General features: G+C 40.9%; 1 protein-coding gene across 1 annotated transcript; it reads right to left on the bottom strand.

Annotated features, from left to right (window-relative positions):
* Window positions 1-11,311: 11,311 nt before the first annotated feature.
* aadacl4 (arylacetamide deacetylase-like 4) lies at window positions 11,312-17,575 on the bottom strand. The gene is made up of 4 exons (XM_034165870.1): window positions 17,386-17,575; window positions 16,785-17,010; window positions 12,262-12,325; window positions 11,312-12,144 (listed from the first exon to the last, which is right to left on the bottom strand). The coding sequence occupies exons 1-4, from the start codon at window positions 17,560-17,562 to the stop codon at window positions 11,361-11,363; spliced, it is 1,251 nt and encodes a 416-aa protein (XP_034021761.1). The 5' UTR covers window positions 17,563-17,575; the 3' UTR covers window positions 11,312-11,360.
* Window positions 17,576-18,681: the final 1,106 nt, after the last annotated feature.

The following is an 18,681-nucleotide window of genomic DNA, read 5'->3' as shown; positions in this document are numbered from 1 at the left end:
GATTGACCTGTAGCGCTTCTCCTACGTATTGCACTATTGTATTAACAAAATGCGCTCCATTATCTGAATAGACTGTTTCTGGTATTCCAAATCATGGAATGATGTCTTTGCACAATGCCTTAGCCACTGTAAGTGCACCCGCATGTTTTGTAGGGAACAATTCTACCCATTTTGAGAAGGCATCAATTATGACTAAACAAAATTCCTTCCCTTCATGTTTACTCAGCTGTATATAATCCATATGAACCACTTGAAAGGGATATTGTGGTGTTGGAAATTTACCTCTTTGGGGTCTCAAATTGCCTTGTGAGTTGTGTTTTGCACATGTCATGCATGCTCTACAATGCTGTTTTGCATATGCATCGAACCCATAAAGACAAAAAATAGATTGCAATTGCGATATCATACCCCCTGATGAGACATGCGTCACGCCATGGCTCATAATAGCTGCCCATTTAAACATATTTTTTTTTGGCAATATGGGTTTCTTTTGTGGTCATATCCGGAGGGGTGTCATATAGGAGAAAAATAGAAAGAGCCGTTGCCGCCTTTGCGGTTTTGTCAGCAACGTCATTTCCTTTTGAAACACTGTCAGAGCCTCTGGTGTGAGCGGCACATTTGCATATAGCAATTTGGTTAGGCAAATCTGGATTAGATCTGGATTGGAATCCGCATTCTGGATCAAGATTTCACTTTATATAGGCTTTGAAGGATTACGTCAAAACTACTTCACGGCTTCTCACCAAATTTGCACAACAGATAGATATTAGGACACAGAAGACTCCCCTGAATATTGGAGGTGATCCAGATCAGAATCCGGATTCTGGATCAAGATTTCACTTTGTATAGGCTTTGAATGATTACTTCAAAACTACTTCACAGATTTTCACCAAATTTGTACAACAGATAAATATTAGGACACAGAACACTCCCCAGAATTTTGGAGTTGATCCAGATCTGAATCCAGTTTCTGGAACATGATTCACTTTATATAGGCTTTGAAGGATTATGTCAAAACTACTTCACCGATTCTCGACAAATTTTCAACACAGATACATATTACGCCAGGGAAAACTCCAATAAATTTTGGAGGTGATCTGGATTCGAATCCGAATGTGGATCAAGATTTCACTTTGTATAGGCTTTGAATGATTACTTCAAAACTACTTCACAGACTTTCACCAAATTTGTACAACAGATAAATATTAGGACACAGAAGGCTCCCCTGAATTTTGGAGTTGATCCAGATCTGAATCCAGGGTTCTGGAACATGATTCACTTTATATAGGCTTTGAAGGATTATGTCAAAACTACTTCACCGATTCTCACCAAATTTTCAACACCGATACACATTACGCCAGGGAAAACTCCAATAAATTTTAGAGATGATCTGGATTCGTATCCGGATGTGGATCAAGATTTCACTTTGTATAGGCTTTGAATGATTACTTCAAAACTACTTAACAGATTTTCACCAAATTTGTACAACAGATAAATATTAGGACACAGAACACTCCCCAGAATTTTGGAGGTGGTCCAGATCGGAATCCGGATTCTGGATCAAGATTTCACTTTGTATACGCTTTGAATGATTACTTCAAAACTACTTCACAGATTTTCACCAGATTTGTACAACAGATACATATTAGGACACAGAACACTCACCAGAATTTTGGAGGTGATCCAGTTCTGAATCCAGGTTCTGGAACATGATTCACTTTATATAGGCTTTGAAGGATTATGTCAAAACTACTTCACTGATTCTCACCAAATTTTCAACACAGATACATATTACGCCAGGGAAAACTCCAATAAATTTGGGAGGTGATCTGGATTCGAATCCGGATGTGGATCAAGATTTCACTTTATCTAGGCTTTGAAAGATTATGTCAAAAGTACTTCACGGATTCTCACCAAATTTTCAACACAGATACATATTACACCTGGAAAGACTCCAATAAATTTTGGAGGTGATCTAGATCTGGATCGGAATCCGGATTCTGGATCAAGATTTCACTTTATGTAGGCTTTGAAGGATTACGTCAAAACTACTTCACAGCTTCTCACCAAATTTGCACAACAGATAGATATTAGGACACAGAAAACTCCCCTGAATTTTGGAGGTGATCCAGATCGGAATCCGGATTCTGGATCAAGATTTCACTTTGTATACGCTTTGAATGATTACTTCAAAACTACTTCACAGATTTTCACCAGATTTGTACAACAGATACATATTAGGACATAGAACACTCACCAGAATTTGGGAGGTGATCCAGTTCTGAATCCAGGTTCTGGAACATGATTCACTTTATATAGGCTTTGAAGGATTATGTCAAAACTACTTCACTGATTCTCACCAAATTTTCAACACAGATACATATTATGCCAGGGACAACTCCAATAAATTTTGGAGGCGATCTGGATTCGAATCCGGATGTGGATCAAGATTTCACTTTATATAGGCTTTGAAAGATTATGTCAAAAGTACTTCACAGATTCTCACCCAATTTTCAACACAGATACATATTACGCCTGGGAAGACTCCAATAAATTTTGGAGGTGATCTAGATCTGGATCAGAATCCGGATTCTGGATCAAGATTTCACTTTATGTAGGCTTTGAAGGATTACGTCAAAACTACTTCACAGATTCTCACCAAATTTGCACAACAGATAGATATTAACACAAAGAAGACTCCCCTGAATTTTGGAGGTGATCCAGATCGGAATCTGGATTCTGGACCAAGATTTCACTTTGTATAGGCCTTGAATGATTACGTCAAAACTACTTCACAGATTTTCACCACATTTGTACAACAGATACATATTAGGACACAGAACACTCTCCACAATTTTGGAGGTGATCCAGATCTGAATCCGGGTTCTGGAACATGATTCACTTTATATAGGCTTTGAAGGATTATGTCAAAACTACTTCACCGATTCTCACCAAATTTTCAACACCGATACATATTACGCCAGGGAAAACTCCAATAAATTTTGGAGATGACCTGGATTCGTATTCGGATGTGGATCAAGATTTCACTTTATACAGGCTTTGAAAGATCATGTCAAAAGGACTTCACGGATTCTCACCAAATTTTCAACACAGTTACATATTACGCCTGGGAAGACTCCAATAAATTTTGGAGGTGATCTAGATTTGGATCGGAATCCGGATTCTGGATCAAGATTTCATTTATATAGGCTTTGAAAGATTATGTCAAAAGTACTTCACGGATTCTCACCAAATTTTCAACACAGATACATATTACACCTGTGAATACTCCAATAAATTTTGGAGGTGATCTAGATCTCGATCGGAATCCAGATTCTGGATCAAGATTTCACTTTATATAGACTTTGAAGGATTACGTCAAAACTACTTCCCGGATTCTCACCAAATTTGCACAACAGATAGATATTAGGACAAAGAAGACTCCCCTGAATTTTAGAGGTGATCTAGATCTGAATCCGGATTCTGGACCAAGATTTCACTTTGTATAGGCCTTTAATGATTACTTCAAAACTACTTCACAGATTTTCACCAAATTTGTACAACAGATACATATTAGGACACAGAAGACTCCCCAGAATTTTGGAGGTAATCCAGATCTGAATCCAGGGTTCTGGAACATGATTCACTTTATATAGGCTTTGAAGGATTATGTCAAAACTACTTCACCGATTCTCACCAAATTTTCAACACCGATACACATTACGCCAGGGAAAACTCCAATAAATTTTAGAGATGATCTGGATTCGTATCCGGATGTGGATCAAGATTTCACTTTGTATAGGCTTTGAATGATTACTTCAAAACTACTTAACAGATTTTCACCAAATTTGTACAACAGATAAATATTAGGACACAGAACACTCCCCAGAATTTTGGAGGTGGTCCAGATCGGAATCCGGATTCTGGATCAAGATTTCACTTTGTATACGCTTTGAATGATTACTTCAAAACTACTTCACAGATTTTCACCAGATTTGTACAACAGATACATATTAGGACACAGAACACTCACCAGAATTTTGGAGGTGATCCAGTTCTGAATCCAGGTTCTGGAACATGATTCACTTTATATAGGCTTTGAAGGATTATGTCAAAACTACTTCACTGATTCTCACCAAATTTTCAACACAGATACATATTACGCCAGGGAAAACTCCAATAAATTTGGGAGGTGATCTGGATTCGAATCCGGATGTGGATCAAGATTTCACTTTATCTAGGCTTTGAAAGATTATGTCAAAAGTACTTCACGGATTCTCACCAAATTTTCAACACAGATACATATTACACCTGGAAAGACTCCAATAAATTTTGGAGGTGATCTAGATCTGGATCGGAATCCGGATTCTGGATCAAGATTTCACTTTATGTAGGCTTTGAAGGATTACGTCAAAACTACTTCACAGCTTCTCACCAAATTTGCACAACAGATAGATATTAGGACACAGAAAACTCCCCTGAATTTTGGAGGTGATCCAGATCGGAATCCGGATTCTGGATCAAGATTTCACTTTGTATACGCTTTGAATGATTACTTCAAAACTACTTCACAGATTTTCACCAGATTTGTACAACAGATACATATTAGGACATAGAACACTCACCAGAATTTGGGAGGTGATCCAGTTCTGAATCCAGGTTCTGGAACATGATTCACTTTATATAGGCTTTGAAGGATTATGTCAAAACTACTTCACTGATTCTCACCAAATTTTCAACACAGATACATATTATGCCAGGGACAACTCCAATAAATTTTGGAGGCGATCTGGATTCGAATCCGGATGTGGATCAAGATTTCACTTTATATAGGCTTTGAAAGATTATGTCAAAAGTACTTCACAGATTCTCACCCAATTTTCAACACAGATACATATTACGCCTGGGAAGACTCCAATAAATTTTGGAGGTGATCTAGATCTGGATCGGAATCCGGATTCTGGATCAAGATTTCACTTTATGTAGGCTTTGAAGGATTACGTCAAAACTACTTCACAGATTCTCACCAAATTTGCACAACAGATAGATATTAACACAAAGAAGACTCCCCTGAATTTTGGAGGTGATCCAGATCGGAATCTGGATTCTGGACCAAGATTTCACTTTGTATAGGCCTTGAATGATTACGTCAAAACTACTTCACAGATTTTCACCACATTTGTACAACAGATACATATTAGGACACAGAACACTCTCCACAATTTTGGAGGTGATCCAGATCTGAATCCGGGTTCTGGAACATGATTCACTTTATATAGGCTTTGAAGGATTATGTCAAAACTACTTCACCGATTCTCACCAAATTTTCAACACCGATACATATTACGCCAGGGAAAACTCCAATAAATTTTGGAGATGACCTGGATTCGTATTCGGATGTGGATCAAGATTTCACTTTATACAGGCTTTGAAAGATCATGTCAAAAGGACTTCACGGATTCTCACCAAATTTTCAACACAGTTACATATTACGCCTGGGAAGACTCCAATAAATTTTGGAGGTGATCTAGATTTGGATCGGAATCCGGATTCTGGATCAAGATTTCATTTATATAGGCTTTGAAAGATTATGTCAAAAGTACTTCACGGATTCTCACCAAATTTTCAACACAGATACATATTACACCTGTGAATACTCCAATAAATTTTGGAGGTGATCTAGATCTCGATCGGAATCCAGATTCTGGATCAAGATTTCACTTTATATAGACTTTGAAGGATTACGTCAAAACTACTTCCCGGATTCTCACCAAATTTGCACAACAGATAGATATTAGGACAAAGAAGACTCCCCTGAATTTTAGAGGTGATCTAGATCTGAATCCAGATTCTGGACCAAGATTTCACTTTGTATAGGCCTTTAATGATTACTTCAAAACTACTTCACAGATTTTCACCAAATTTGTACAACAGATACATATTAGGACACAGAAGACTCCCCAGAATTTTGGAGGTAATCCAGATCTGAATCTGGGTTCTGGAACATTTTTCACTTTATGTAGGCTTTGAAGGATTATGTCAACACGACTTCAGGGATTCTCACCAAATTTTCATCACAGATAGATATTAGGCCATGGAAGACTCCAATAAATTTTGGAGGTGATCTAGATCTGGATCGGAATCCGGATTCTTGATCAAGATTTCACTTTATATAGGCTTTGACGGATTACGTCAAAAGTACGTCCCGGATTCTCACCAAATTTGCACAACAGATACATATTAGGACACAGAACACTCCCCAGAATTTTGGAGGTGATCCAGATCTGAATCCGGGTTCTGGAACATGATTCACTTTATATAGGCTTTGAAGGATTATGTCAAAACTATTTCACCGATTCTCACCAAATTTTCAACACAGATACATATTACGCCAGGGAAAACCCCAATAAATTTTTGAGATGATCTGGATTCGAATCCGGATGTGGATCAAGATTTCACTTTATACAGGCTTTGAAAGATTATGTCAAAAGTACTTCACAGATTCTCACCAAATTTTCAACACAGATACATATTACGCCTGGGAAGACTCCAATAAATTTTGGAGGTGATCTAGATCTGGATTGGAATCCGGATTCTGGATCAAGATTTCACTTTATATAGGTTTTGAAAGATTATGTCAAAAGTACTTCACGGATTCTCCCCAAATATTCAACACAGATACATATTACGCCTGGGAAGACTCCAATAAATTTTGGAGGTGATCCAGATCTGGATTGGAATCCGGATTCTGGATTCTGGATCAAGATTTCACTTTATATAGGCTTTGAAGGATTACGTCAAATCTACTTCACGGATTCTCACCAAATTTCACAACAGATAGATATTAGGACACAGAAGGCCCCCTGAATTTTGGAGGTGATCCAGATCTGAATCCGGGTTCTGGAACATGATTCACTTTATATAGGCTTTGAAGGATTATGTCAAACCTACTTCACCGATTCTCACCAAATTTTCAACACAGATACATATTACGCCTGGGAAAACTCCAATAAATTTTGCAGGTGATCTGGATTCGAATCCAGATGTGGATCAAGATTTCACTTTATATAGGCTCTGAAAGATTATGTCAAAAGTACTTCACGGATTCTCACCAAATTTTCAACACAGATACATATTACGCCTGGGAAGACTCCAATAAATTTTGGTGGTGATCTAGATCTGGATCGGAATCCAGATTTTGGATCAAGATTTCACTTTATATAGGCTTTGAAGGATTACGTCAAAACTACTTCACGGATTCTCACCAAATTTGCACAACAGATAAATATTAGGACACAGAAGACTCCCCTAAATTTTGGAGGTGATCCAGATCGGAATCCGGATTCTGGATCAAGATTTCACTTTGTATAGGCTTTGAATGATTACTTCAAAACTACTTCACAGATTTTCACCAAGTTTGTACAACAGATACATATTAGGACACAGAACACTCCCCAGAATTTTGGAGTTGATCCAGATCTGAATCCGGGTTCTGGAACATGATTCCATTTATATAGGCTTTGAAGGATTATGTCAAAACTACTTCACCGATTCTCACCAAATTTTCATCACAGATAGATATTAGGCCATGTAAGACTCCAATAAATTTTGGAGGTGATCTAGATCTGGATCGGAATCCGGATTCTGGATCAAGATTTCACTTTATATAGGCTTTGAAGGATTATGTCAAAACTACTTCCCGGATTCTCAGCAAATTTGCACAACAGATAGATATTAGGCCATGGAAGACTCCAATAAATTTTGGGGGTGATCCGGATCCAAATCCGGATTCTGGATCAAGATTCACTTTGTATAGGCTTTGAATGATTACGTGACAAGTACTTCACGGATTCTCACCAAATTTTCAACACCGATACATATTAGGGCATGGAAGACTCTATTGAAACTTTGGAGGTAATCCAGATCCGGATCCGGATTCTGGATCAAGAAAATCCTTTGTATAGTATTTGAATGATTACTTCGAATGTACTTCACAGATTCTCAACAAATTTGCACCACTGATAGAATGAATGAATGAACTGAATGAATTCATTTGGCACACAGGCTCAACAATAACAAAAAACTGATAAATAAGAGAATTCAACAGATAGATAGATATTAGGGCATGGAAGACTCCACTGAATTTATATATATATATATATATATATATATATATATATATATATATATATATATATATATATATATATATATAAGTATACCTAATCTGGCCTGAAAATGGGTGTAACTGGTGGTAAAGTGATGTTGTAGAATACTGTCAACAACTGAGAAATTTTTAAGCATGTTTTAAAATTTGTCACGTTGAGATAACTAGTGATCCACACAATGGGATCTATCATTCTCTGAGTAGAACACTACTTCTGATCCTCATCTACAACATGAAGCTATGGAAGTCATGTTGTGCTCTTCAACAGAAGACAGTTTTGAGATATTAGCAGACATGTTTTAGCTTTTTGGAAGTCTGGGGAAAACACGGCAGAACTGTTTTGCACATGCGAAATACAATCCCGTGGTGGGAATCATATGTACTTTGTTGTATTTAACAACATTTGGTTACACTCTTATTATGTAAGTAGATATACAGTGCATCCTGAAAGTATTCACAGTGCTTCACTTTTTCCACATTTTGTTATGTTACAGCCTTATTCCAAAATGGATGAACTGGACATTTTCCCTCAAAATTCTACCATTGTTGCATTGAGCGTCCTTAAAGCCGTCCTTAAAACCGTCCTTAAAGCCGTCCTTAAAGCCGTCCTTAAAGCTGTAGTACCAGTCCTTATTCTCTGTGAAGCCCGTAAAATTTTCACTGAAAGCCAGATAAATTTTTTGAATGGTTTCCAGCTGCCAGTCTCTAACAGTTTCTGAAAAAATTCTGATGGAAAAAAAGCCAAAATCATTCCGCCATTTCCTGACAATGAAAATCCGCCGAGGGGGTGGACCACTCCCCACTCAAAGCCTGCTCACAGGCGAATGACGCAACCGACAGGCGTGGAAAAACTCACGCATGCACACGAGGGTTCAAGCTTGTCTGACGCAATCACATGTGATTCAAATCCATATGGTTTTGGAAAAAAATAATAAGGTCGGATACTTTTCTAATAGACCTCGTATATGGCTTAGTAATGCAATGCAATTGATACAGCAGCAGCCACAACACACAAACATTTTATTTATTTATTTATTTTTTCCAGGCCTCCTGGACACTCCTGCGATATTTTTGGCTCCTGCCCATCCTGCACCTTTCAGTCCAGCCCTTTCTGGAACGGTCTTCTGCCTGAAATTAAAGAATTTCTTAAATGTTCAAACCATGCTGAACATGCACAGCTTTTGGATTTGAAAACAAGTTTAAAAACAAATTACACGTGCTATCAAGCAGGTTGCAACAGTGTGACCTGCAGAACCTTCCACACATGGACAAAGAACTTAAGCACCAGGACAAAGACAGTGAAGCCTGAGAGTGCATGTTATGGTGATCATGTGCAGAGCATCTTGTCAGAATTTGACAGGTGCTTTACTAACTTTGCATCCAAAGAGCCGTTTGTCGGTTTTCTCTGTTTTCCATTTGGAGAAAATATAGATGTGGACTGTATATCATTCAAAGTGGCATCACTCTTCAACCTGAATCCTCACATTGAAAAATTACATTGAGCTCAAATCAAGAGCAACACCTGACATGAATGTCCATATCTGGAATCTAATGCAGAGAGTGTCTGAGTGCCTGCTTACAGCTGCTCTCAGCTCCTACTGTCCAGACTATGAGAGACCAGCTTCCTGCTCTCGGGGCCAGAAGTCCCACTAAGGCAGGGAACAGCTTTTCCAACTTGAGGCCAGTCCTAGGCCTACTCGTGCTTATTCTTTTCCACCATGCACATTTACTTCAATGATGCATTATTATTGTTAAAACATGCCAGAAAATTGTCTTATTATATTGGTGCACAACATATTGCAGCTACGCTGTGGCGTTCCATATGGCTTGGTAGATCTCGATACACGGTCGACTTTAAAAGTAGATCTTGGTTCACAAAAGGATGGGCACCCCTGCCCTAAGCACACAGCCAAGATATCAAAGGAGTGACTTCAGGACAACTCTCAATGTCCTTGAGTGGCTCAGCCAGAGCCCAGACCTGAATCTGATTTAACATCTCTGGAGAGATCTGAAAATGGCTGTGCACCGACGCTCCCCATCCAACCTGATGGAGCTTGAGAGGTGCTGCAAAGAGGAATGGACAAAACTGACTAAAGATAGGTGTGTCAAGCTTGCAGCATCATATTCAAGAAGACTTGAGGCTGTAATAGGGCTGCGCAGTCTCGTTTGAACCCCTGCGTGATACTGCGGAATTTGACCACATCTGGGGACAGCCAGCACAAACAGCACGGCACGGCAGAGGATCCCGGGTGTACTGTGGGAGTTTCAGCACAAACCATTTATCCCGGCTCGGTAAACTTAAAAGCATACTCTCTGTCACCGAGCGGACCTGTGGGTTTAAGACATGTCGGTTTAAAATGGTTTCCGCTGAAACCCCCATCCTCTGACTGCAGGCCCAGCGCCAGAAAAAAAAATATTAAGGGGGTGATGAGTTTATCACAGGGGGTGGGGTCGTTCCCCCCCCCCCAAAAAAAGTGCGCACCAGAGGGTACGTGCATCATATTTTACTCCTTTAGCACCATTGTCAAATAAGACTGCTGCCCAATTGCTGCCAAAGGTGCGTCAACAAAGTACTGAGCAAGGGGCGTGAATATTCATTTACATGTGATTTTTTTAAATAAATTTGCATAAATAAAAAAAAACCTTTTTTCATGTTGTCATTATGGGGTGATGTGAGTAGAATGTTTAGGGAAAAAATGAAATTACTCCATTTTGGAATTAGGCTGCAACATAACATCAACAAAAATAGAGATCAAGTTGAAAAATACAGGAGTTGAAGTATGCAACATAAAGACCAGTGTTAAATCAACACTGACAGTTTTTAATGTAACAGTTTTTTGGGGGTTTATTTGCTCCACATGTTTCAGACTTAACACTGTCAGAAGAGTTAAATGCACTGCCAACAGTATAATTTTCAATACTATAAAGAGTACTTTAGCACTGGTCAGGATTTAAACTTCTCTTGGTATTGACTACTGGAACACCAAAGGTGGGATTTGAACCCTCAACCTTTCTGCTATAACTACAGAAAATTACACCTGTGGAGAGTTAAATTGTACTTTGTAGAGAACTGAATCAGTGTTTACATGTTCAGCTCTCAGGAATAACACCAAACGCTTTGTGAAGTTCAACACAATGAGTGTTAAAATAACACTTTAAGTATTAAAATCAACTAACTTGTTGTGATTGGTTTCTATAGAGTTTTCATGTAGTTAACAACACCATCCGCAGCCTGCACCGCAGAGGGGAAGCTGAGCCAACCCCGGTTCAAGAAGTTAACTATGCCGTGAAAACCATCCGTCACGTGTTGCCAGGTCACATCCCTTCCCAGGTCCAGCAGGCGTTTCCTGAACAGAATCCCATCATCCCTCAGGACATCGTACTCACAGGTGAGGATGAAGGTGGGTGGAGCTTTCTGAATGATTGCATCTGCTGCCAGTAATGGGGAAACTTCAGCTTCCAAACCAGTTTTGACAGAGTGATAAACCTCTCCGTCATATTCTGGGGTGGGAACCTCATTGTAGCCACGACTGAGGCACTGTGGAGGTAGGTTGGTGGGGCAGAGCCAGTCCTTGTAGAGTGTCCTGAGCTCAGCGGGCACGTGGTTGCCTTCCAGCACATCTTGGCAGACAGATACGTCCCCGTTGATGTACTGAAGGAAGTAGAATGCCATACGGCCACGGAATAATATGGGCACGGCGTGATTTTGCTGGTAGGAAGGCAGGTTAAAATCTGCCATCTGCAGAGCGGGGTAGATGAGAATCTGAGCACAGGGGGATGGCAGATGTCCATCGTCTCTCCTTGCCAGCCTTTGGCACAGCACGGCTGCCAGGTTGGCCCCCGTGCCGTCTCCTCCGACCAACACTCTGCCGGAGTCGACGCTGAACTCTGCCTCAGCCACCGAGAGAAAGTGACGCATGGCAACCTCGCAGTCGTCCAGCTGGGCAGGGTACCTGTGCTCGGGGGCTAACCGGAACCTAGCAGGGGTGAGAGGAGCAAAACAAGGCTGGAATGTCCAACTTCAGATATTTGACAGAAAATAAATAAATAAATAAATAAATAAATAAGCAATGCAACATGAGGGTTTAAATTACCCAACAGAAACCACAGTGGTGTCAGCCTTCTTGGCAACGTGCCGGCAGACTTCATCGGCGGTATCTGATCAAGATTAGCAGAACATCACAGTTAATTCAAGTCATCTTTTAAAAAAGGTCACATGACTGCATCCTTCTTTTTTTTCCAGATCCATACCTTCTCTTCTGTGTCAGCAAAAGTAAAGATCTTCACAAACATTTAACTGATGCAGCAGAGGCGCAAAGCCGAGCAGCACTTTACATTTGCTGACTGCATGCATTTTCTAATTTGCACATTTATGTTTTTTATCCAGAAATGATTAAACTGATGAGCTCGTAAATATGACGAATTGCTTTGTTTAAATTTCCAGACTTTTTGGTGATGTGTAAGAGTAGAATGGGAGGCAGAGCCTTCAGCTTTCAGGCTCCTCTCCTGTGGAACCAGCTCCCAATTCAGATCAGAGAGACAGACACCCTCTCTACTTTTAAGATTAGGCTTAAAACTTTCCTTTTTGCTAAAGCTTATAGTTAGGGCTGGATCAGGTGACCCTGAACCATCCCTTAGTTATGCTCCTATAGACTTAGACTGCTGGGGGGTTCCCATGATGCACTGAGTGTTTCTTTCTCTTTTTGCTCTGTATGCACCACTCTGCATTTAATCATTAGTGATTGATCTCTGCTCCCCTCCACAGCATGTCTTTTTCCTGGTTCTCTCCCTCAGCCCCAACCAGTCCCAGCAGAAGACTGCCCCTCCCTGAGCCTGGTTCTGCCGGAGGTTTCTTCCTGTTAAAAGGGAGTTTTTCCTTCCCACTGTCGCCAAGTGCTTGCTCACAGGGGGTCGTTTTGACCGTTGGGGTTTTTCCGTAATTATTGTATGGCTTTTGCCTTACAATATAAAGCGCCTTGGGGCAACTGTTTGTTGTGATTTGGCGCTATATAAATAAAATTGATTTGATTTGATTTGATGTTGTTGTCAAAGTTTATAAGACTTCAGGACAAGGTAAATATTAAAATACTAGATTCATATTAATGCATCTAATAATTATTATTGTTATTTGCATTAATAATTTTACACTTGGTGAAGTCTGACACGAGTGATTTAGCCACGCCTCTTAGTTTTGTTCCGGGTATACATTACATCCCTACACTCCTAGCCATAAGTATGAAAAGGTAAATGTGCAGCAGTTGTTCACCTTAAAAAAAAAAAAAAAAAAAGGTTTATTTTAGTTGATCTGCAATTTAAAAGAAAATCAGATTGAATTTGGTTTTTTTTAGTATTTCAGAGTGATCATGTGCACATAGGAATGTTTGGAGATTACAATTTAGATTTTCTACTGGACCACTGGTGAGGTGATTCAAAAGCATGATTTGCATTAAAATTAAAGGGTGCTGAAATCTTTTGGACAGATCTGTATGTCCTGACCTCAGATCCACAAAGTGGCCCATGTGACCCTTTAAAACTACAATGTGTAGGATTTAGTGCCATCTAGTGGTGATTTCTAGTTTCTAGTTTCTAGTGGTGTTGCCAGTCAAGATTTTGTTTCCTTTCACATTTTAATCCTCCTTTGCCTTCTCTTGAGATACGCAATAAGTATGATTCCAAGTGTCACATAATTGGAGGTTCTCAAACTTGCTAGCCTGTACTAGCAACCAGTTGACAGTCCATAGCAACTGTCTTCTGGTTGTGCTACAAAATATGAAAGATGGAGTAAAAATGTGCCGTTTCGGTTACCATACCAACATGGCGGTGTAACATGGCGGCCTCCATGAGGCTGGGCCACTGTCCTGTTGATTTGCAGGGTTCATTTTAAGCTCATGAACACATTATTTAGCTGTTGTAGGTAATTATACACTCATCAATAGATGGTTATTAAAACTATAGTACATTTCTTCTAGTAAACACCCCTGAACCCTGCAATACTGGAGCTTTCAGGTCAAATCACTTAACAAATTACTTGTTATTGTATGAAGAATTAGGTTAACTGATTTTTGTTGCTGTTGTTTTTGATAAGAGCTGTGGTATTGTATGAGGAAGTCTGGAGTGGCAGAGAAGTATGTTAGGGTTGTGCAGGACATGTACAAGAATAGTGTGACAGCGGTGAGATGCGCAGTCGGAATGACAGACTCATTCAAGGTGGAGGTGGGATTACACCAAGGATCAGCTCTGAGTCCTTTCTTGTTTGCAGTGGTGATGAACAGGTTGACAGATGAGATCAGACAGGAGTCCCCATGGACTATGATGTTTGCAGATGACATTGTGATCTGTAGTGAGAGTAGAGAGCAAGTTGAGTCTAGTCTGGAGAGGTGGAGATATGCTTTGGAGAGAAGGGGAATGAAAGTCAGTAGAAGCAAGACTGAGTACATGTGTGTGAATGAGAGGGAGCCCAGTGGAATAGTGCAGTTACAAGGAGTAGAAGTGGTGAAAGTAGATGAGTTTAAATATTTGGGGTCAACTGTTCAAAGTAATGGAGAGTGTGGTAGAGAGGTGAAGAAGAGAGTGCAGGCAGGGTGGAGTGGGTGGAGAAAGGTGGCAGGAGTGATTTGTGACCAAAGAATATCAGCAAGAGTGAAGGGGAAAGTTTACAAAACAGTAGTGAGACCAGCTATGTTGTACGGCTTAGAGACGGTGGGACTAACAAAAAGACAGGAGGCAGAGCTGGAGGTGGCAGAGCTGAAGATGTTGAGATTCTCTTTGGAGTGACATGAACGGACAAGATTAGAAATGAACATATCAGAGTATAATTTCCCTCGGCTTTTTATGTAAAATACTGCCCCTTTCCAAGAACAAAACCATTATATTCCTCATTTTTGAATTTATTGAAGATCACATTGAAACCAGACCGGGGTCCCCACAGACAGCATCCATCTTGTTAAGGGACCCTGTACGTAGCTTGTACAACACTTTTATACTAGGTGGGTTTTACAGTGGGTGTGGTTTAGTGTCACATTTCTAATGTTACTGGCTCTCACCAACAGGGGGAGCCATCCCTTTATCTCAAACTTGAACATACATAATGGAAATGACACTTAACTCTTGTTGAAACTTTAAACCAGGTTCCAGACATTTTTAAACAGAAAACTAAAGCAAACACTTGATAACTAACATAAAATAAGGAATTAGCACAGATATTATCTTACAAGAGGGACAGCTCAGGTGGGACGGTTTGGAGACAAAGTCAGAGAGGCGAGATTGAGATGGTTTGGACATGTGCAGAGGAGGGACCCAGGGTATATAGGGAGAAGGATGCTGAGGATGGAGCCACCAGGTAGGAGGAGAAGAGGGAGACCAAAGAGGAGGTTCATGGATGTGCTGAAGGAGGACATGCAGGTGGTTCTTGGGACAGAGGAAGATTCAGAGGACAGGGTGAGATGGAAACAATTGATCTGTTGTGGGGACTCCTAACAGGAGCAGCTGAAAGAAGAAGAAGAGATGAATGAACAATAGATGGCAATGACACGGTGGCACTAACAAAAAGACAGCAGGCAGAGCTGGAGGTGGCAGAGCTGAAGATGTTGAGATTCTCTTTCGGAGTGACGAGAATGAACAAGATTAGGAATGAACATATCAGAGGGACAGCTCAGGCAGGGACGGTTTGGAGACAAAGTCAGAGAGGTGAGACTGAGATGGTTTGGACATGTGCAGAGGAGGGACCCAGGGTATATACCAGGGGTGGCCAAGTTCGGTCAACGAGAGCCACCTTCCTGACACTCTTACTTGTCTCCCTGTTCCAACACACCTGAATCCAATGAAAGGCTCATTAAAAGTCTGCTAACGAGTCTTTCATTGGATTCAGGTGTGTTGGAGCAGGGAGACAACTAAGAGTGTCAGGAAGGTGGCTCTCGTGGACCGAACTTGGCCACCCCTGGTATATAGGGAGAAGGATGCTGAGGATGGAACCACCAGGCAGGAAGAGAAGAGGGAGGCCAAAGAGGAGGTTTATGGATGTGCTGAGGGAGGACATGCAGGTGGTTGGTGTGACAGAGGAAGATACAGAGGACAGGGTGAGATGGAAACGATTGATCTGCTGTGGCGAACCCTAATATGGGAACAGCCGAAAGACAAAGAAGAAGAAGAAGACTTGTGCACTATTGTTTCTTCTGTTGTGTTGAGAAATTTTAGTTCACTGATTAATCTAAGCTTTTGCTTCTGCCTACATTGTTAAGTATGTGTGTGTTGAATAAATTAATTCATTAATTTATTCATTCAAATCAGACTGAGGAGCAAGTAAGGTGCTGCAGCATCACTACAAGGTGACACCTTAGCACCCCCCCAATCCTCCCCCCCCCCCACCCCCAAACTCCACCAAGTCAAGTCAAAGTCTGGGAGCATGCATTGGTGTCACGCTTGGCCAAATTCACAACACCTTGCGTCCTGGATGGCAACCACCCAGACAGACTCCACCCTCATGTGGTTTTAAACTGGATGAATGTATTTACAGTGACTAGACTACAAATCCCACCAAAGATCCTGTGGTAAGGCCTTTAAGATGAAGTAGTACCTTTATATTGTAGTATTGCTATTTTTCTAAAGGATGTGTTCATACCTAAGCTACCCATCATCCAACCACCTCCATGGAAATACAGAAAACCTCTTCGCAAGCCATCGCTGACCGTGGTGGGTTCATAGACTCGGACTGGAACCTCTGAAAACTTCAGGTCCTTTACTCTCAGGCCAGGGGGAACTGGATTTAAACGAGTGATAAAACACCCCACAAACCACCGGGTGAAGCTGACCGAATGACAAACACCCAGACGGTGCAGGATCCGGCCCTAGGAGGACAATAACACAAGTCAGGAAAAAAATACAAATAAAATGCATGTTGGATATCAAAAGTGTTACTTCTACCCCGTTCAGCATGACATCAAGGTGAACACATGACCTTGCCTTCCTCTGCACCTTTGTTAAAAGTTGATTTCTTATCTCCAGTGCTCTCTTTGATCTAAGCTTTATCAGTTTCTAGAGGACAAGGAAAGGACAGACACCTCTGACGAAAGCCCAGAAGAGTAGAGCTGAATTTTAATCTTTCTCAACAAGCACAGACGTGTCTTAACCCATATACACCGAGGAAAACAAGACTTGAGGTGCAGGAAGCTAAAACAATAATAATAAGCACCAACATTTCCGAGAACACTGTACACACTCACCACAAGTGCTGCACCGACAAACAAGCCATGAACCGCGTGCAGCTTCCCGCCATGTGCAACCCCACGAGGAATGTCTGAATTCATCAGCTCAGAATACACAAGTCCAATTATCAAAAGGAGGAAAGCTGTAACCAGCGCGGCCAAGCCAATTATTAAAATGGCCCAGCCGATGTCCATAGTGCTGCCGGTGAGCTCTGCGGACAGTGAATCATTAGGAGGAAATGTTTCATGTACCTACGTCTCTACGCTCCACCCACTTTTGCAGTCACTGGGGTCTGACCTTGGTTTGACTTAATGACACATTCCGCTGCCTGCAGCCCAGAAAAAATAATTATATTCCTCAATATATTTTATGGTTGTGTAGTCAAAGTAATTACACATTTCCCAAAGAGACCACATAGGTGCTCTTTTTTATGCCAGTAGTCATTTTTTTAATTACTCACACATTTCTGCCGTACATCTGCTGCCTTTCGACGTGTTCCACTGCCAAGGAAGTGATGCAATTGCAAGTGCAGATGTTTAACTATTAACGGGATTACGCAAAAAAGAATTTTGTGATTGCTGATTTAGTGAAAAAATCAAGAGGAGAAACTGTTAGGTTTTAGTGTTAATTGGGATGCGAAGGCGGATTCTGGCAGTTTTCAACATTTTGGTAGGATTACGTGATGCTTGGGAGTTTCTGATCGTCCTGGATTGAGGCTAAGATCCAGGCTTTCAGTGACTTCCTGCACTTGGACATCAGAAGTGTATCGGTAAGTGTCAAACATGTTGAAACATTCGCTTGTCTCCGTAGTGACATTCACATCTCCAGGTCTTCAATCTTTGCCACTGGGAGATGTCTGGGAAGAGCTTATGGAGTATTTTAGTGTTTTGTGATACCAATATCTTTGCAGGAGGACGAAGGCCCAAGTCTTTGGAGTTGTGGTACTTCCTGTCTTATGGTATGGTTGTGAGACTTTGGCGTTAACCTCTGACCTGAGGTGATGACTGGATGTCTTGGGTGCTTTTCAGCCTTGGAGGATCCTTTGCTACTGCTGCAATGACGTTGTGTCAAACAGACAGTTACTTAGGGAGACTATGGAGTTTCATTTCTATTGTGAGGGAGTGTCAGTGGCTAAATTGTAACCACATTTGGCACATTTAACTGGACATGATGCAGGTGCCTCGGTGTTGAGGAACCCAGTGACTGACGAAGGCCAGCGGGATGCCGACACTTCACCTGGCTGCAGTAGATAAATGGTTAAGTTCAAGAAGTGGGGATGGACCGGTTGTCCATCTATGTGGTTACCATCCAGG

The sequence above is a fragment of the Thalassophryne amazonica genome, chromosome 3 (genome assembly GCF_902500255.1).
Source record: "Thalassophryne amazonica chromosome 3, fThaAma1.1, whole genome shotgun sequence".
NCBI lineage: Eukaryota > Metazoa > Chordata > Actinopteri > Batrachoidiformes > Batrachoididae > Thalassophryne > Thalassophryne amazonica.
This window is presented reverse-complemented; position numbering and strand designations above follow the sequence as displayed.